The 19,657-nt window shown below is 49.6% G+C and overlaps 1 protein-coding gene across 1 annotated transcript in view; it reads left to right on the top strand.

The window, feature by feature from the left end:
• NAT10 (N-acetyltransferase 10) overlaps positions 1-19,247 on the top strand; it is a 38,795-nt gene extending 19,548 nt beyond the window's left edge. The window contains exons 12-29 of the mRNA XM_049648451.1: positions 721-857; positions 3,604-3,728; positions 4,192-4,342; positions 4,617-4,713; positions 5,797-5,913; positions 6,747-6,848; positions 6,943-7,017; positions 7,805-7,921; positions 8,721-8,854; positions 9,067-9,115; positions 12,409-12,505; positions 12,584-12,694; positions 13,598-13,770; positions 14,271-14,390; positions 14,752-14,850; positions 15,220-15,293; positions 16,209-16,292; positions 18,499-19,247. Coding sequence (XP_049504408.1) covers positions 721-857; positions 3,604-3,728; positions 4,192-4,342; positions 4,617-4,713; positions 5,797-5,913; positions 6,747-6,848; positions 6,943-7,017; positions 7,805-7,921; positions 8,721-8,854; positions 9,067-9,115; positions 12,409-12,505; positions 12,584-12,694; positions 13,598-13,770; positions 14,271-14,390; positions 14,752-14,850; positions 15,220-15,293; positions 16,209-16,292; positions 18,499-18,610 — 1,974 coding nt within the window. The 3' untranslated portion in view covers positions 18,611-19,247. The remainder of the gene's footprint in view (positions 1-720; positions 858-3,603; positions 3,729-4,191; positions 4,343-4,616; positions 4,714-5,796; positions 5,914-6,746; positions 6,849-6,942; positions 7,018-7,804; positions 7,922-8,720; positions 8,855-9,066; positions 9,116-12,408; positions 12,506-12,583; positions 12,695-13,597; positions 13,771-14,270; positions 14,391-14,751; positions 14,851-15,219; positions 15,294-16,208; positions 16,293-18,498) is intronic.
• The last annotated feature ends 410 nt before the right edge of the window (positions 19,248-19,657 follow it).

Genomic DNA, 19,657 nt, shown 5'->3' with positions numbered 1-19,657 from the left:
TGTAAAATCCCTCTTCATGGCCTTGAGCAAACTTTAAAAATAGCAGGAAGCCCTGAAGAAACTGAAGGGGTGGTTTGTATGCATAAGGGTGCCAAACTTTTTGTGGCATCAGGTGGCCATGCTAATAATATAAATAAGGGTGTGTGAGTGTGTGTATTAGGAAGGGGTGGAGTCTTAGAAGCATCCTCACCAGTGCGGGGAGAGTTGGTTTTCCTAATGACAGTATCCGCGCAAGGAGCGCGGTACCCAGTGTGTAGCAGGTACTTGAGAATGGTGATGTTGTCCCATTTGCTGCCCCTGAGGCAAAGTCAGAGCCAGGCTGGGGGGGAGCATGAGGAGACAGAAGAGAGAAAGGAGAGGGCAGCACCACCTATGAGTACTAGGCCAGGCACCAGCCAGGGCGTTTTTCCAGATTTACCCGATTTTTCTCTCAAGCAGCCGTCAGATAGGTATTTCCTCCACTTTCCAGGAGAGGAGTCTGAGGCTGTGAGGGTTAGTGACCTGTTCAGGGGCACACAGTTGGTGGTTGAACTTCTGAACCCAGATGTCTGGCTCCAAGCTCATTCTGGTTTGCCCTGCCACGGAAAAGTGGAAAGGAGGAATGGGAGAAAGAACTGGGAATAGAACGAGAGAGGACAGAGTGGCCTTTATGAGGTGTCTTGGGGACCGCAGCTATGGCACTGGGTGGCCAGGTAATAAGAGAAATCTTCCTCCCTGCAGTATATACATCCTGCAGATGCTGTGAAACTGGGCCAGGCTGAGCTCGTTGTGATCGATGAAGCCGCCGCCATCCCCCTGCCCCTGGTGAAAAGCCTCCTGGGCCCCTACCTTGTGTTCATGGCATCCACCATCAACGGGTAAGCACCTGGAGTGGGAGTCCTTGCTCCCCTTGTCGGTTCTTGCTTGTTAGGCTGGGGGGCGGGAGGCGGCAGAGGGAGAGGGGAAGAGAATCTTTAGCAGGCTCCACACCCAGCCCAGTGTGGATGATGATCTGAGCCGGAAATCAAGAGTCAGACCCTTAACCCACTGCCGACTGAGCCGCCCAGGCGCCCCGAGAGGTAGCTTTTGTTGTATATTTTCTATGTGTTCGTTTTACTTTTTTGTTTTGAACAAGAATGTAAATATACTTTACATATTGCTTTTAATTTTCTTTTTTAATGTAACAATATTCTGTGAACTCTTTCCAGGTCAATAAATATGTGTCTTTAGTATTGGAAAGCTTTCTGTGTGGAAATCACATCTTCTTAAAGAGAGAATTCTGTATTACAGATTTATTATTGTGTCTTCCTTACACTGAAAATATTTAAATAAAGTGGATTTTACTTTTTTTGCTAACGGCTTTGTTGAGACACAGTTCGTATACCATACAGTTTTACCCACATCAAGTGTATAATTTGGTGATTTTTAGGTTTTAGATCTGTACAGAGTTGTGCAACCAGCACCATAATCACTTTTACATTTTCATCACCCCCAAAAGAAAAACCATACCCTTTACCTGTCACTGTCCAGTCTATCCCTAATCCCCTGCCTTAGGGAACTACTCATCTACCTTCTCTGTATAAATTTATCTATTCTAGACAGCTCATGTAAATGGAGCCATACAGTACAGGGTCTTTTGTGACTGGCTTCTTTCACTTACCATAATGTTTTCAAGGTTCATCCGTGTATCTTTTATCGGTATTTCCTTCCTTTTTATGGCCCAGTAATACTCCATTATATGTTTATATACATTCTGTTTTTCGATTTATGTGTTGATGGACATTTGGGTTATTTCTATCTTTTGGCTGTTAGGAATAATGCTTCTGTGAACATGGGTGTGTATATAGGTTATCTGCGTGGACATGTTTTCAGTGCTCTTGGGTATATACCTAGGAGTGGAATTACTGGGTCAGATAGTAACTTTATGTTTAACTGCTCAAGGAACTGGCAGACTGTGTTTTCCAAAGCAGCTGCACCATTTTAAATTCCCACCCGCAGCATACGAGGGTTCCAAGTTTTCCATATCCTTGCCAGCATGTGTGTTAACGGCTTTTTGATTATAGCCATCCTCGTGAGCGTGAAGTTGCGTCTCGTTATGGTCTCCATGTGCACTTCCCTGATGGGTGGTGATGTGGGGCATCTTATCATGTGCTTCTTTGCCATTTGTGTGTCTTCTTTGGAGAAATAGCTATTCAGATCCTCTGCTCATTTTTCTATTTGGCTTATTTGTCTTTTTATTATTGAGTTGTAAGTGTTCCTTATGTATTCCAGGTACAAATACATTATCAGATGCTTGATTTACAAAAATTTTATTCCATTCTGTTATTTTCCTCACTTTCTTGATAATGCCTTTTGAAGCATAAAAGTCTGTTTTGTTGCTTGTGCTTACTTGTTTTTCTTCTTTTTTAAATAAGTAAATGAAATTCCTTCGAGGAAGCTTTGTTCTGTGAGGTGGGGCAGAATAAAACACTCGAAAATTCCAAGTTTTTTTTTAAATTTCTTTTTTAATGTTTATTTATTTTTGAGAGAGAGAGTGAGACAGAGCATGAGCAGAGGAGGGCCAGAGAGAGAGAGGGAGACACAGAATCTGAAGCAGGCTTCAGGCTCCGAGCTGTTAGCACAGAGCCTGATGCAGGGCTCGAACCACAAACCGTGAGATCATGACCTGAGCCGAAGTCAGACAGACGCCTAACCGACTGAGCCACCTGGGTGCCCCCAAAATTCCAAGTTTTTGATTCTTCTTTAAAAATAGTATTTGAGTGAGAGGAAGTATTTATACAGTTTTGAAATATGACCACAATGAGTACTACGAAGTGTTGCAATACTGGATTAAAAAGACCCGGGTGCCTGGGTGGCTAAGTCGGTTAAGCATGTGATTTTTGATCTCAGCTCAGGTCTTGATCTCCGGGTCATGAGTTCAAGCCCCACATTGGGCTCTGCACTGGGCATGAAGCCTACTTTAAAAAAACAAACCCATTGAGCAGTCTGCCCCCTGTGGTCCCTGGGGCTGTGACTAAAGGAGGAAATCCAGATGAGAAGAGCTGGCTCAGTGATCTGATGATTTCTTTTTTTCCAAAATTCTTGTTAAGTTGTTTTATGTCACCTTTTCAGTGAAAGTAGTGATGAAAGGAATTACTAAGTGGTGGTTTATTGGTTTATTCAGTCTTGATTTTCCAAACTGGAAGCACTCTCTGCCTGCCTTCAAGCATGTTGCTTCAGTGGCTCTCACTCACGGACCATTTAATGTAGTTCCAGCTCATTATGCTGAATGCTTTACACATCATCTTTCCAGTCCTTTCAGTTCACAGCATGATCCTGTGAGGTGTGTAGAATAATCCCCTTTTGAGGATGAGGCTAAAAGTGAGTGATGAGTTCTTTGCTCAGAGGTACTGAGTAGATGTGCCACACTTGAGCCACACTGCCAGCCCCCAGCTGAGCCACCGAGGCCACCTTGCCTCCTTGGGTGTATGGATGCCCTGCTGGAAGTCTAGAGGGCAGTGGGGCTGTCAGCGGTGAGCAGGAGCTTGGTATTTCAGCAGGATGAGGGAGGTGGTCCTCTGTCCTCTCCTGGAGAGTAGATTTGGAACCTCATTCATGCCTGATGGCCTTTGCTTTTGCTCCTAGCTACGAGGGCACTGGCCGGTCCCTGTCCCTCAAGCTGATTCAGCAGCTCCGTCAACAGAGTGCCCAGAGCCAGATCAGCACCACTGCTGAAAACAAGGCCACAGCGACAGCCAGACTGGCATCAGGTACCCCCAGAGCGCTCAGTGGGCCCGTCCATGGCAGGTCCCCACAGATTCTCTTGCTGGATCATCTCCTTATGCCACCACAGGCGGTACCAAACTGTCATACTGTCAGGCACGAAGGCTGGGTCCCCAGGAAGGAGAATTGCTTTCCCCAAGGAATAGCAAGCCAGTGACCAGATGGGAGACTGACCCAGGCCTTCTGGGTTGGGCCCTTGTTTGTTACTGCCTTAGGGCACGGTCACATTGACTTAGATCCCTGTGGGATCAGTGTCATGGCAAATTGAACATCCCCCAGAATAGTTTAAAACCACTCAGTTAAAATCTTTAAGCTGTATTTATGTGGGCATCAGGTGACAAAGAGAAAGTAGAACATTTGCTTTGCTCTTTTAGACAAACACATTTAATAATTGTTTCTCGTGTGTGTGTGTGTGTGTGTGTGTGTGTGTGTGTGTTTTGTGGGGAGCAGCGCGAACGCTGCATGAGGTTTCTCTGCAGGAGTCCATCCGATACGCCCCCGGGGACGCGGTGGAGCAGTGGCTGAACGACTTGTTGTGCCTGGATTGCCTCAACATCCCCCGGATAGTCTCAGGCTGCCCCCTGCCTGAGGCCTGCGAGCTGTATCCTCCCGGGTTCTGTGCCCGGTGAAGGGAGGGGGGTGATGGAAGAATTCGGTTTTGGCACTTTGTTTCATAGGCTGCTGCTCGAAGGAGAGGGGGAAAGTTAGACATTCTCCATTTTCTTTCTGTTCCCTCCCTAATGTGTTCTGTGCAGGACACAGGGCTCTTCCTTCTAATCCGAGGGACACCTACATATCCAGGTTTCCCTTTGGAAGCAGTGTGTCCTATTTTGGGCTCTCTTTGGTTTGTTTTGGTTGCTTAACTCCAGACTCAGCTACTACGTTAACAGAGATACTCTCTTTTGCTACCACAAGGCCTCCGAAGTTTTCCTCCAAAGGCTTATGGCCCTCTATGTGGCTTCTCACTACAAGGTAACTGCAGCTGGCTGAAGTGGGTGAACTGCAGCTCTGACAGTCTCCCTTTACCGGGTTTCCATGTCTTGTATTCCCCAGTGGCTCAGGTGACTATTCTACTGGGACTTAAATGTCCTGATGTTGTCAAGGTCCACTGACCTTGCCGGAGGGATTGCATTTCCCATGGTCGTTCAGGCCTGTCTTGGGCTCCTAGCTTTGCACACGGAGTGTGGGATTCCTGCACGTAACTCCATGCTTGGTGGGCGGGGAGGGTGGAAAGCTTTGCCTGTTTTCAAACGGGTTCTTCTATCTTTTACTTGTCTGCTGATCAGATAGACTCAGATGACGTAGCAGCTGTTACCTGGTGGTGCTGACTGACCCAGCCCAGCCTTTTACCTCTGGGCTATTTTTAAACGTTTATTTATTTTTGAGAGAGACAGAGAGCATGCATGCACGCAAGTCGGGGAGGGGCAGAGAGAGAGGCGGATAGAGGATCCAAAGCGGGCTGTGTGCTAACGGCAGAGCCTGCCATGGGACTCAGACTCACAAACCGTGAGATCGTGACCTGAGCCGAAGTTGGACACTTAACCAACTGAGCCCCCCAGGACTCCCCGCCCTGGGCTATTCTTAAGGAGCACTGGATGAGAATGTAGAATATTTGAGAGTCTTCAAAACTAAAGGGCACATTGGGAAGGACATTTCTTGAGTGTCTAGGTAGCATTTTTGTGAACACCCCTTAATGGGAGGCTGAAGAGTTGGTGCCAGAAGTGGTGATAGGTTTTCTTGAGATAACCTCTTCTCTGGGAAATGATAAGTTCACTCCCCCGCTGTGAACTACACAGTGCTAACTAGGCAGTCTTCTGCCCTCTGCAGCCTCAGTGCTCGTGGAGAGATGACAGCAAACATTTGAGGCAAAGTCCCACATAGGCCATCTCGGAGGGTCTCAGGCTGGCGGCCAAGATGCTGGAAAAGAGCTTCCCCAAGTTTCAGCTTGCCACTTGGCTTTGGGGAAGGTGGTGCTCCAGTCAGTGACTCCGGAGTGGCCTCTTGAGTAAAGGACAAGAGGAGTGGTTCTCATGGACCCGTATTTGTGCCCCACAGAACTCCCCCAACGATCTCCAGATGCTTTCTGATGCGCCTGCCCACCTTCTGTTCTGCCTCCTGCCCCCTGTGCCCCCCACCCAGAATGCCCTTCCCGAAGTGCTTGCTGTCATCCAGGTATGCTGGCATTCATTTGAAGAACCACTTAGGAATCAAGGATTAATGGCTCAGTAACTGTGGCCTGGGAGGGGGAGTGTTGATTCCTGGTGCGGAGCCAAGTAGCTGGGTCATCCGGGGCAGACAGTTAGGATGTGTGGAAGGGAACCACTGCCGACAGAAACCCAGAGCCCCACTGATGGTGAATAGATGAAAGTCGGAACTGGCTGCTCGCATTTTGATTTACAGCTCCTCCTAAAACAGGATTTGTTTGTTTTCCTCTTATTACAAAAGCAACATGTGTACTTCTAAAATTAGAAAATACAGATGGAAACATGGGATCATAGTGTTTGGTAGTCTGGGTTTTTTTTTTTTTTTGCAGTGTGTCAAATATTCATAATCTCTGTAGTTTTTATTTTTTTCATAATTTCTGTAGTTTTTAAAGGTTTTAAAGGCTGCATTATTTATGCACGTACCATACCGTGTATAACCATTCTCCTTTTATAGACACTAGAGTCGTGAATTTGCACTATTTCATATAGAGCTGCATGAGCATCCCGTGTCTTAATTGATGTTTGCACATGTGCACATTGTGTGGAGACCCTCTTCTAGTGTAGTTTCTGCGCTTTGGGCCAGAGTTTGTCTGTATTCTACCTTGTTATGACAGTGTCCGGACGCTCCTGGGGCAGAGTAATGACTGTTCCACTGAAAATGGAAGTCAGTTACAGGGTGAAGCCTGAACTGGAGTGGAAACAGCTGGCCTCGTCAGGGAACTAGCAGAATGCTGATGATCTGTGAGTGGGCTCTGTACCTGGGCTGACCTTTCTGTCTACACTGTCCTGCTTCCCCCATAGGTGTGCCTGGAGGGGGAGATTTCTCGCCAGTCCATCTTGAATAGCCTGTCTCGAGGCAAGAAGGCTTCGGGGGACCTGATTCCATGGACCGTGTCCGAACAGGTGTTGCACTTTCCCTGGTATGGCTGAGTGAGTGAAGTTGGCGGTGTTGGAGGACTTTTTGTTGCTCACGTACTGCCCTGTGTCTCCCACACAGTTCCAAGACCCAGACTTCGGTGGCCTTTCAGGTGGAAGGGTTGTTCGCATTGCTGTTCACCCGGATTATCAAGGGGTAATGTGTCCTCGTGCTTCTCAAACCTTCGATGCTTTATTAGCTGCAGCCGTGTTGCTAGCAGCTTGTGAGGGCAGGTGGATTTGGTGGTATGAATGGAAGGCTGGTCAAGGAATAAGCAGTTCCAGGAACTCCTCTGCCATGAACAGTTTTCCTGGGGCTGGGGGTGGTGAGTGGGCAGGACAATTGTATATGCTTGCTTTTCTTTTGTGAGGACAGAGCTCTTGTGAACCTGACCTACTTTTCACTGTTATCTCCTCTTAGAAATCCCCACTGCCCGGGTGCCTGGGTGGCTCAGTTAAGTGTCTGACTTTGGCTCAGGTCATGATCTCACAGTTTGTGGGTTTGAGCCCCGTGTTGGGCTCTGTGCTGACAGCTTAGAGCCTGGAGCCTGCTTCATATTCTGTGTCTCCCTCTCTCTCTGCCCCTCCCCCGCTCACACTCTGTCTCTCACTCTCAAAAAATAAACAATAAAAAAAAAAAAAGAAATCCCCACTGGGGAGTCCGTTGTGGAGACATCAGTTTGGGGCGTGCTAGTCTGTGGATCAGAAAGCCCAGCCAGCCATCCTCAGGCTCAGGCTAGATGGTGTGAGAGTGAGGGTCATAGCATGCTCACTCTTAAGGGTCTCTCTTTGGACCTCTTTGAGGGGTTTCATTAATTCTCTTTGCCAAGTGTACTGTGACTCAGAGTGAAGGCTTTCTGGAAGAAGTTCAGGGACGTAGAGGTGATTTAGACAGATTGAGAACATTCTCTTCCTTGTCTGTCTCCCTCCATGTTTGCTCACAGATGGGCTACGGCAGCCGAGCTCTGCAGCTGCTGCAGATGTACTTTGAGGGCAGATTCCCTTGTCTCGAGGAAAAGGTCCTTGAGACGTCACAAGAAATTCGTACCGTCAGCAGCGAGGTAAGCATCTTTTGGCCGAACTCCTTGTTCCTGGAGGATAGTTCTCAGGAGCATCTAGAACTGTCCAGTGGTCTGGGCTGTCTGAGCACCAGCAGATTTCCTCCTGTTTTGGAGAAGCTCTTGCTTCTCCAGCTGCCACTGGAGTTGAGAACCTCGGATCAGCATTATCAGCATCACCTGGAAACCTATTTAAAAAATGCCGGTTTTTAAGCCCTGCCCCCAGTCATGCTGACTCAGAGGGTCAGGAGTGGGGCCCAGCGGTTTGTGTCTCAGCTCCTAGGTAATGCCGCTGCGTGCTCCAGCTTACAGCCGCCGAGCACTGAGCCGGGTCTAAGGGAAGTTGTGTCTTTCTTGGTAAGGTGATAAACGCCAGGAACTGTGATGGCTTCTCACACACGTTCACTTGATTTTCACAGTAGCCCGTTCAGGAGGTGGGGAAAGGCCTTATATTTAAGGTCCGGCTTAGCGCTTTGTTACTTCCGAAGTCCCAGACCCATCTGATGACAGAACTGGATCTTCGGAACCCCACCTCTGTCTCTCTTTAAATCACGTGGCTGTTTTCCTGAATTCTGGGTTTGGAGCGGTGTGGTTTCATGCATGTCCAGGTGTTTGGTATACTTGGAAATGATCACTGGACTGAGTGGTGTGCCTCTATTTTAAAATCCAGGGAACAGAGAAATCTGTCCCAGTTTTTACTGTGTTTAGGTCAGAGCCTGGTATGGTAGCGGTGCTTGGGAATGTTACTAAGCTTCCTCTCCCTTTACTGGGTGGACTGTGTTCTCTTCCTGGCATCCTGTAGGCTGTCAGCTTGTTGGAAGAGGTCATCACTCCCCGGAAGGACTTGCCTCCCTTACTCCTCAAACTGAATGAGAGGCCTGCTGAGCGCTTGGATTACCTGGGTGTGTCCTATGGCTTGACCCCCAGGCTCCTCAAGTAAGGGTCTGCCTGCTCTTTCTCTTTCACATCACCCCGTGGCCTTGGTGTCCTGAAAATGAGCGTTCTGTGGACTGGGTTTGCCTTTCCAGCTGGTGTGTTTGTCGGTTCCGTTGACCACTCCCCCACCCCTGCCCAGCCCTTCCCGTCTTCATCTGCTGGCCAGTCTCAGAAGGTGCGCACAGTGACCTGCTCTTTTTGTGTCTTGGCAGGTTCTGGAAGCGAGCTGGGTTTGTTCCTGTGTATCTGAGACAGACCCCGGTGAGTGAGGTGGAGGAGGGGTGTGGGTTTGGAGTTACAGTTGGTGACAGGTCTGTCCTTATATGGAGCCCAGGTGCCTCTTGCTATGCTCTGGGCACGTGTGCCCTGCCTCCAAGAGGTTTATTCTGATGGACACCAAAACAGCCATCACCACTTCAAGGCCATGCGATCACACACTTCGCTCCCCCACTGTGTGGTGCACACTCGGTGTGTACCTGGCTTTGGGCTTGATTGTAAAATGGCAGAAGTGTGTGTGGACTCGTTCGTCAAATTCTGGAATCCTGCAGCCTGGGGCCTCCTAGAATTTGTGAAAAGTGTAACAGTGTCTTTAGGACAGGCTTGCAGATGCACAGCCTCAGGTATGTGAAGGAGGGATGTGATTATGTGGATGACCAAGCCATGGAGGATTATTATGGAAGGGAGAGAGTTACTGGGAGTTCATTAAAAAAAAAATCTAGCACCTGCAATGAGTAAGGTAAGCCACAAAACTTATTTTCTAATGGGTAGAATTAGGCAACAAGAAAGTGAAGAAATGAGAAGTTTTTTAGGTTACGCTATGTGCCGTGAAGAAAAAATTGGAAGTGTAGCGTACTGAGTGGTCAGGCTTCTGAGGGGTGGCCTTTCCAACTGGACCCTGAGCATAATGCACTAGCCACATGGACGGTCCTAGAGAAAAAGGTGTTTCTATTTTTATTATTTTTTTTTGTTTTTAAATTTAGAGAGCCTGCCAAGTGAGTGGGGGAGGGGCAGAGAGAGCAGGGAGAGAATCCCAAGCAGGCTCCTTGCTGTCAGCGCAGAGCCGGATGCGGGACTTGATCTTACAAACTGTGAGATTATGACCTGAGCTGAAATCAAGAGCTGGATGCTTAATTGACTGAGCCGCCCAGGCACCCTGAAAAATATGTTTCTAAGCAACAAGTGCAGGGCCTGAGGTGGAAGTGAATCGGTGATTTGAAAGCGACAAAAGAAGGTTGGCGTGGGTCATTGGCTGGGGACTCTGTTTTCTTCCCTCCAGTTGGAGGAAGGTGTTCAGGAGCTGTGGCTGCTGTGTAGACAGTGGATGGTGGTGGCCCAAGAGTGGAGGCGAGGATGTGGGTGGACGAGAGATGGGGTGTGGGCTGAGGAGGAAGCGGTGAAGATGGAGAGAAGTGGCCGAGGCTGGGCATGTTTGGGGGTGACACTGACTAGAACTGAAGGATTGGATTGCAAGATGAGCGAACCAAAAGAATCGAGGATATGGGGCGCCTGGGTGGCTCAGTCGGTTGAGCGTCCGACTTCGGCTCAGGTCATGATCTCACGGTCCGTGGGTTCGAGCCCCACGTTGGGCTCTGTGCTGACACCTCAGAGCCTGGAGCCTGCTTCAGATTCTGTGTCTCCCTCTCTCTAACCCTCCCCTGTTCATGCTCTGTCTCTTCCTGTCTCAAAAATAAATAAAACATTAAAAAAAAAAAATCGAGGATAATTCTTAGGTTTCTGGCTTGAGAGTCAGTAAGAAACTGGGAGATGGAGGTGTTATTTGCCGAGAAGAGCCGCTGGGGGAGGGACAGGTTGAGGTGACAGCGGGAATGCCCTGGCACAGTGGGAGATGCTTGTCAGATGCCCGATGGGGACAGAGACAAGCGGTGGCCTGCAGGAGTCTGGCACTCCAGGTAGAGGTTGGGGCTGGAGATGGACACTTGGGAGCGTATTCTCAAGAGAATTTCCCCCCCGGGGTCAAGGACTTTGTTTTCTTCACAGCTGTAACCCCAGCACTTAATATCATCTACCACGTGTGGTATCGTGTTCGGTAAATACTTTTCAGTGAATGAGTACGTTTTAAAAGTTATCGAAAGCTTGGACTGAAAGTCGACTGAGGGTGCGTCCTGGACTGTCCAGCCTTTGGAGGAATGAGTCAGGAGACGGCAGAGTGGCCTTGAGGTGGAGGAGAAAGTTGGGGAGCGTGTCAGAAGCCAGGATTAACCAGTGTTTCAAGAAAGGGACTTAGTGGCTTTCGGAGAGCAAGTAAGCTGAGGACAAATAAATGGTCAATGGACAGTGGTGATTAGAAGGAAGGCAGCTCCTGGAGAGCTCAGGGCTCATCCTAACTGGAGAGAATGCAAAGTGAGGAAATAGATGATTCATATGGGAAGTAAAAGGGGTAGAGAAACAAGGTAGCTGCAGGGAGACTGGCATTCAGGGGAGTTTATCTGGTGGGAGATTCTAGAACATGGTTGTTTGCTGCAGGGTATGATTCTGTAGAGATCACACAAATCGTAGTACAGGTGACGGGCTGGTTGCAGACCTCGAGGCAGGGGGAGTAGGACCCTGGGTGCAGGGGGTGAGGTGGCCACCTCATCCTTCACAGCAACAGGGAAGGCAGAGAGTTTGGGCACAGAAGGTGTGGGTCAGTTGGTTGGGTTGGTGCTGGGAGGACGAAGTTCTGTTTTCCCAGATGGGAGGCTGAGAGAAGGGGTGTTGGAGGTTTGATTGTTTTGGAGTGCACAAAGCCCCCAGTTTCCACGGGCGGTGCCCATTTGAGAGTTTAAAGTGGGCCTGGTGAAGACCACTGGGTGTTCGGCTGCTTCTGTGTGGGCAGAGCAGCTCCCAGGTGGGCTGGGTCCTTGTCAGTGAGTGGGGCTGAGGCTGGGCTTAAATTTGCTGGTCGGCTGTGAGGTTTGTGCAGACCATCGAGTTCAGCATAGACCACGGTTTATCCCTGTGCTCTTGTGCGGTGTGCCACTCATTTGTGACATGGTGTGGGTATTTTGCTATGTGAGTGCTCTTTGGTCAAAATCCAGTAGATGTTTCTATTGTGTGGGGTTTGTGGTTGTTATGTAATAAAAACGTAAAGACCTATGTTCACTATTTTAGCACCTAGAGAAACTTGCATTTGCAAGCTGGTTGCCAGTATGGGAACTCTAGGTTTGGGGCAGGGAGTTTTGTTGTAAGTTACCCAAAACCTGTTGATTGGATCATGTGGAGTTTAAGCTGTAATGACTCAGAGTTCAGAATCTGACCTGATGGCGTGCGAGTGGCTCACTTCCATGGGTCTGGAGCAGACCTTGTGCTCGGACGATCTGAACCGCTCTGCTCCACTCCTGTGGCACCTGCTAGGAAGTCACAGAACCGAGGGGCCTCTGAAAGCTGTTATGCAGGAATTGAGGCTGTGTGGACATGCAGGCAGTGCGTGGGGGGCTCTCCTAGCTGAGAGGAAGGAGACACCTCTGGAAGCGCTGTGTCTTCCTGCCCTTCAACAATGACAGCTTCTTCAGAAAAGGGTGTTCTTGGTACCAAGTAGGCATTTGTGTTTCCAGAATGACCTGACTGGAGAACACTCGTGCATCATGCTGAAGACACTGACTGATGAGGATGAGGCTGACCAGGGAGCCTGGCTCCCGGCCTTTTGGAAAGGTAAATTAGAGTAGAAGGGAGACAGGTGACAGGCAGGCGGCCCCCAGACCTCTGACTCTGTGCGGTTGTCCTCCACAGACTTCCGAAGGCGGTTCTTAGCCCTGCTGTCCTACCAGTTCGGCACCTTTTCGCCTCCCCTGGCTCTGAACATCATTCAGAACAGGAACATCGGGAAGCCAGCACAGCCAGGTGAGCCTCGAGGACTGGCACAGAGGGCTGGTAGTGGCTTGGTTTTGTGGAGGCAGGAGGTGGGCGTGGTGGTCCCGGAAGGCTGGCTTAAGAATTGAGGGATGGGCCCCCGGCCTGCATCTCCCGCTGACCCCCCTTCCCGCCCTTGTCCTAGTTGGCCCTGCTCTGCCTTAGGGGCACCTACGCCCACAATACTTTCCATCTTTGTAACAAGACTTTGGGTGTCAAATAAGTTCATATAGCTAGTTAATTGTGGAACTTGATTTAAATTCTGTGAGCTAGGGTAACCAGCTCAATTCTAAGGCTCAGTGTCCTCATTCATGAAATTTGTAATAAGAATATGTACTCCTTCTCCTGTGGCTGACACATGGGAAATGCTTTGGACATGTAAATTCCGTTGGAATATTTAAAATAGTAAAAAGTGTAATGGGTCATTAGTATTAATAGCTGTAGGTTTTTTCTGCTGCTGGGTATGTGTGTGCACCTTTTCTTTTTTCTTTTTTCTTTTTTTTTTGCCAATTATATTTTAATGGAAAAATCTGTTTTCCTCAAACTGGGCAGAGCATACACACTTTCTGTGAAGCTGGGTCCTGAGGAGAAGTGGCAAAGTGGGGAAGGAGTGTTGTGCTCCTCTATCCCTGGGACGCTGGAGCCTTTCCTTGGTCTGATGGGCTGGCGTGGAACTCTGAGCAAGGGTGACATGCCAACCGTCCGCCCTCCCTGCGTGGCTTGAGGCTGCCTGCCCTTGGCAAGAGAAAGGTCAGGGCTGGCCCAGAGGAAGCCCTGTGGAGGAGCAGCTGTTAGGGCGCCACCAGGGGACCGCTGTGTGTTACTTGGGAACCCCATCAGGCCTTGTAAGGACGTCCGGCTGCTCTAACGTGTCTGGCTCTGTTGCTTGGACAGCACTGTGCCGGGCCGAACTGGAAGCCCTCTTCCTCCCCTATGACCTGAAGAGGCTGGAGATGTACTCACGGAACATGGTGGACTATCATCTCATCATGGACCTGATCCCGGCCGTCTCCCGGATGTATTTCCTAAACCAGCTGGGGGACCTGTCCCTGTCTGCGGCCCAGTCAGTAGGTTATCTGCTGCTTGTGTGCCCATTCAGTTGGATGCTCTGATGTAATTTTGTGCATTTGATTCCTTACGGTTCTGATCGATGGGTAGTGTTCTCCCCGTTTTACAGGTGGGGGGACACTTGGGCTCTGAAGTTGACTCATGTGCCTGGCCATACAGTCAGAGGAAGAGCTGCAGGTTGAACTCACATTCTTCCCACCCCACCACATTGCCTTGATTCTAACTCTACCTTAGCAGAGGTTCAAGGGCACTGTGTAATTTAAAATGCAGCTGTGAAGCAGCTGTTTGTCAGGATAATCAGTTTGGGGATTTCAGGAGGAGGAAGCATTTCTTGGTGGTTTCAGTAACACGGTGAAAGAGAAGATGCCAGAACAGACCATACCAGTCGATATTTTGTGACAGATAGCTTTGGTCAAAAGAAAGTGACTGGTTCTCCGTGCCCTTTTAATGGGTAAGGGCCTGTCCTAGTGGCCACTCCAGCAGATTTTCCATCCTCCAGGCTCTTCTCTTAGGCATTGGCCTCCAGCACAAGTCTGTGGATCAGCTGGAAAAGGAGATTGAGCTGCCCTCAGGCCAGTTGATGGGACTTTTCAACCGGATCATCCGCAAAGTGGTGAAGGTAATGTCATCTGAAGGCAGGGTTTTGATCTGTTTCAGATAATTCAACAAACTCACTCCCTGCCCTAAAACAAATAGATGTTAACGTTTGGCCTTATTTGTTGCAGATCTTCTCACTCACTCACTCACTCTCGCTCTCACACGAAGAAATAGGGGCCTTCAGCTCTATATGGAATGTTCCTGTGCTTTCTCCCAGGGGCGGCACCACTGTTAGGAATTTGCTATCTTCCAGTCTGTGTTTTTCTACTCTTACCATGAAGGGGTGCACTCTTGCCCATGTGAAGTGTGTGCTAAGTGACTCGGTAGTGAGTGACGGGGTCCCAGCTGCCGCTCCGCTTCATCTCTCGGCCGTTGTCTTGCAGCTGTTTAATGAAGTGCAGGAGAGGGCCATTGAGGAGCAGATGGCGGCAGTGAAGGATGTGGTTATGGAGCCCACGATGAAGACCCTCAGTGATGACCTGGTAGGACCCGCTGAAAGCGTGGGAATGTTGGAGGCACACCCGTCGCCCTGGGGGGAGAGTCCTCCGCCCTGACGCAGCGGAGTCCCCCTGGCCTGCGTGTGCTCGCGCTCTCACTCCCCGATGTGCGATGCCCCCCGAGTGGGTGTGTGCAGGCGGTCCAGCACTGCTACTGACAGCTTGTTTGTCCTTTCAGGCTTTTGCAAACACACATTTGATATTCTTTTAGTAAGAGCTGCCTCTGATGGCGGGGGAGGGGGTGAACCGAGGAGAAGGAGCTATCTGCTCTCATAGTGATACCGTGCCCTCTTTTTCTGTCATTTGTCCTCTGCTCGGCTCTGATCTGCTCTGTCTCTGGGGCTTTGACCGCAGGATGAAGCAGCAAAGGAATTCCAGGAGAAACACAAGAAAGAAGTGGGGAAGCTGAAGAACATGGACCTCTCTCAGTAAGGCCCCCGCACCGCTCATGGGGAGTGGAGGCTCCCCCTTGGCCTTGAGGACCCTGGGGACCTGTCTGCAGCTCCCTTCTGATCCAAATCCAGGTGCCCTGGCAGCTGTCACATGGCACCATTTTAGAAGCCAAACAGCTAAAACCTCTCTAACTCACTCTGCGTATTTTGAGGATTTTCCCTCAGGTCCCCAGGGAGGGGTGCTAATTGATGAACATCCATTTTCAATGGCTGCTTTTCTCTGTTTGGCTTTTACATGTAAACTTGATTCAAGAAAGGATTCTACTGCCTACAAATAAACCAAAACCCCTTGTTCTAGAACCCTCTGTGAACTAGGACTCCTAGTCCCCCTGAGCTTCAGCTGTAATGGTGTCATCCGCTCTGTGGGTTGATGTAAATGAAGTTTCTAGAATTAGTGGCCTCTGAGCTTCGTTGACCTGTAGCCTCCTGACTGAGTCCTTTAGAGATGGTGGTTGTTGGACACATGAGATGGAGGACCCTGGAGGTCCCTGGGCAGGGTTTTGAGCTCTGCCCTCAATTCACAGTATCAAAACCCTGACTTGCTGGGGCTGCTGGCTTGAGAGAGGTGGGGCGAGGTGGGGCAGGGAGGCACGATTCCGGGGCCTGTGGGCACCATGCCTCTTGAGGTGGGAGTGAGCAAGATGCTTGTGGGGCCATAGGAGGCTCCCCCTGCTGGACAGTTAGTGAGAGTATGACTCCTGGCAGGCCCTGTGGCCCTCCTTGGCTCCCATGAAGCTCCCTAGTGTGCAAGTGCCCCTTCCCTCTGCCGTTCACGCTGGTGCGGCTGGCCGGGCCTTTGTGATGGGCCATGTCTGCTGAGAATGTTGTCACTATCTTCTTTTGAGCAGGCTTTGAGATTTTCCTTTTTTTTTTTTTTTTTTTTTTTTTTAGATACATAATCCGTGGAGATGATGAAGAATGGAATGAAGTTTTGAACAAAGCTGGGGAGAATGCCTCCATTGTCAGCCTGAAGAGGTGAGGACCCAACAGACTTCTGGCAGGAGAGGCTTTCTGGTCTCTCAGCTCCTCTAGTGACTTTCATTAGGAAATAGGAGGTCGAAGCAAAAGCTTTGAGGGACGAAATCACTATTCTTTCCTTGAGGGTAGCTCCTTTGGTATCGTGTTTCCTACAGACGAGGCAGGGCCATGGGGCTCTTGTGGGCATCAGTGTGGTGTCTTGTGCACCCTCACAACGGCGGTGCCTGCTTTATTACCAGCACTGCTCTAAAAATGAAGTGACCGAGGCTCCAGGGTGTTAAGTAACTTCCCAAGAAGCATCCAGCCAGTAAGAGGCTGAGCCGGGGTCAGGACCAGGTGTGTCCACTGCTGAGGCTGGAGTTTTACCTGCTGTATTCCCCTTGCTTGAAGCTGGTGATTCCCCAAGTCTTGGGTCTTAGAGTTCCTTTGCATCATAAAAATTGAGGGCCCCCAAAGGACTTTTGTTTATGAGGGTTATATCTATCAATATTTTCCATGTTAGAAGTAAACTGAGATGTTAAAAAATTCATCCAGAATTAACAATCATGGACTCATTATGGTTTTGTTTAGAAAAATAGCCTTTGCCCACAAAAATCTTAAGAGTGGCATTGTTGTACATTTACGTTTTGCAAACGCTGTCTGGGTTAATAGACAGCAGCCGACTCCTCTGCTTCTGTGTTCATTCTGGTGCCATCGCACACCTCGTAGCTTCTGGAAGACTGGACAGCTGTGAGAGTGAAAGTGAGGGGCAGACAGTGTGTTTGTATTGTTGTGAAAACAGTTTCCCCCTTGGGGCCCACCTGGAAGAGTTGGGGATCCCAGGAGGCCCTGCTTGAAAACCTCCCCCTCCAGCTGCTTCTCTGCAGAGGAGGGCATTTGTAGATCATGGCTTCTCGGGCTTGAACCTGTATTGGAGTTCCTGGGGAGGAGAATGAGGTTTCCCCTGCCCTCGGCCTCTGGAGATGAACTTCCACAGCTGGTTTGGGGTTAGTGGGGAGGTGAGTTCTTGGCGTTGCCATAGGATAGGTTCCCTTGAGGGATAGATTTGGAAAGAAGATGTCTTGTGACTCTAGGAACTATAGATCCCAGAAATCAGATACTGTCTCCTACAGTCTCCATAAAGTTACTGTGGCATTTTGAAGGTTCCAGCAGTGCTGCCAGCCTCAATCCCCGGATGCTCTCAGATGTGGCATGAGAGCTCACTGTCATCGTGTCCTAGTTTCTGGTTTGGCCAGGATAGCAGATGACGCACAGGGCCTGTGATGGCTCTGGCCTTGAGCATGGTGGCTTTGACTGGAACAAAAGGCTGGGGCGTGTGCTTGGTGTGGACCCCGCTGGTTCCGCGTCCCTCGGAGCTTGGCTTTTCCTGCCATTTGGCTGTGTCACTGCTGGTGAGGAGCCTCCTGCTTTCACTGGCCTCTGTGGCAGATCTGCTTGAAGTTCTCTGAGTCAGTTCTACTCTTGGAGATAAAAACACTGATACCTATCATTGTATTCTTTGAGGCCTTGCTTTTCTTTTTTGAGAGGTCATTTCGTTCAGGTGATGGTAGTGGTCTGTGGATGGAACTGTTTGCTCTCTCGTCATAGGGAGGTGTTTGTTCCTAGGACGAAATGCCACTGGAGAGAATCTTTAACCTGCAAAAGGGAAGGAAGGTGGTAGTCCTTTGCCGAATGACTCTGGTACTAAGCTGTCAGCGAGGCCGCCCCTGGCCAGCTGAAACGTGTAACCTGAGTTCCTACTCCTTTCGGTTTCTCTCTCATTTAGGAAAAATAAAATACTACCACGCTGGAAAGTATTACAGGGTGTTCTTGGGAGAGTCCTGCTTTGTATTAGAGACTATCCACAGGGTCCGTGGGATAATATGTCTGCTTTTGAGTGGTGGGAGGGGAGAATGAACAGCAATCCAAAGGGAATTCAGATTTCAGGTGTTAAGAGAGATTTATTTCTCCAAGGAAGAGCCTGGTCAGGGCAGGAACTGGTTGGCATGTTCCCCCCAGCACAGTGTCTGGCGTGCAGGTAGGCTTGCAGAGAACATTTCTGTCTCATTAATGTTTCAGATGGTGAAAACCCGTTTTCAGACAAAGCAAAGCAAGCCTGAAGCAAAGCAGTCTGAAAGATGTTACAGATCTGTGCATATTTCATTTTCTCTTTCTATTTGTGGGGGTTTTTTTTTGTTTGTTTTTTTTTTTTTTGTCTCTCTAGTGACAAGAAAAGGAAGCTGGAAGCCAAACAAGAACCCAAACAGAACAAAAAGTTGAAGAAAAACAGAGACATGAAGAATAAAAAAGATACGAAACTGAAGTGGAAGAAATAGGAAGGTGGGCATCCGTGGCTGACGCGTAAGGAGAGGAGTCTGACGTGCTGAGCTGTCTCTGGCTGGACCGGGTGGCGGCCTGGATGTTAAAAGCAACGAAGTCCCCATCAGACCCGGAAGCTGCTCAGGAGTTCAGTCCGTGGGCCAAGCTTGGCTTAAGGCGACATCCCTTCTGTGCTGGTCCGCTTAGAACTGGATGGTTGGACAAACCTCTGGTGCTGCTGAGGGCCTGCCTCCCCTCCCCCTGTCCAGGTCTTTTTTCCCCCCATAAGTTCACACTTTGCTCTGGGCCCAGCTGTTTTGGCCCCTTCCCACCTGTTGGAAGCCACGCTGACTCTTGTCCCTTCTCAGACATTAAATGCACAGCCTTCTGGTGAAGCTCAGGAGGCCCCTAATGGAGCCCTGGGCCTCTCGTCGTGGCCTAGAGCAGCAGGAGCTCTGGTCCAACCACGTGGCCGCGGCAGGTCATTGTTCTGTGCGCTGGGCTTTGCTCTGCCGTGAAGCATTCCTCTCTTGGCTCCGCAGGCCTGCTGCCCTGTGTCCCTGGAAAGCTTGAGCTCTTCATTTAGGAAAAGACTATGACATTGAGTCCCCAGATCTGTTATTTCATCTATTTGGGAAAAAATGTGCAAGACCATTTTGCTAGCAGGGGTGAGGGAGGGATAGAGAATCTATTTTTAATAAAAAGCTAGAAAGACCAACCGCCTGTGGGTGCTCATTGACCCCGTGTGGGTGGGAGTGGTGCCTTGCCTTGTTTCTCCTGGTAGGGCTTGGCTGCCCGGTAATCTCCGGAAGGAGTTGGTACCGAGGCCGAGGGCGAGCAGGGGCCAGGGCTTACCGACCCAAAAGCCTTTGGGAGAGTGGCCGGCACCCACTGTGCTCACTGTGGTCCCTCTGAGGGACATGCTGTGGTTCCGGGAAGCTAGCTAGCTGTGCGTTTCCTCCAAGCTTCTGTCAGGTCATCGGGTCCCTTCTGTTGGGTACAGGAATTGTGTGGTGACTTCACGCATACTTTGGTATGCTGTTTCACGGTATCTACTTTCTGGT

The sequence above is a fragment of the Panthera uncia genome, chromosome D1 (assembly GCF_023721935.1).
Source record: "Panthera uncia isolate 11264 chromosome D1, Puncia_PCG_1.0, whole genome shotgun sequence".
NCBI lineage: Eukaryota > Metazoa > Chordata > Mammalia > Carnivora > Felidae > Panthera > Panthera uncia.
Note: the sequence above shows the minus strand (reverse complement) of the source record. Positions and strands in the feature narration are given on the sequence as shown.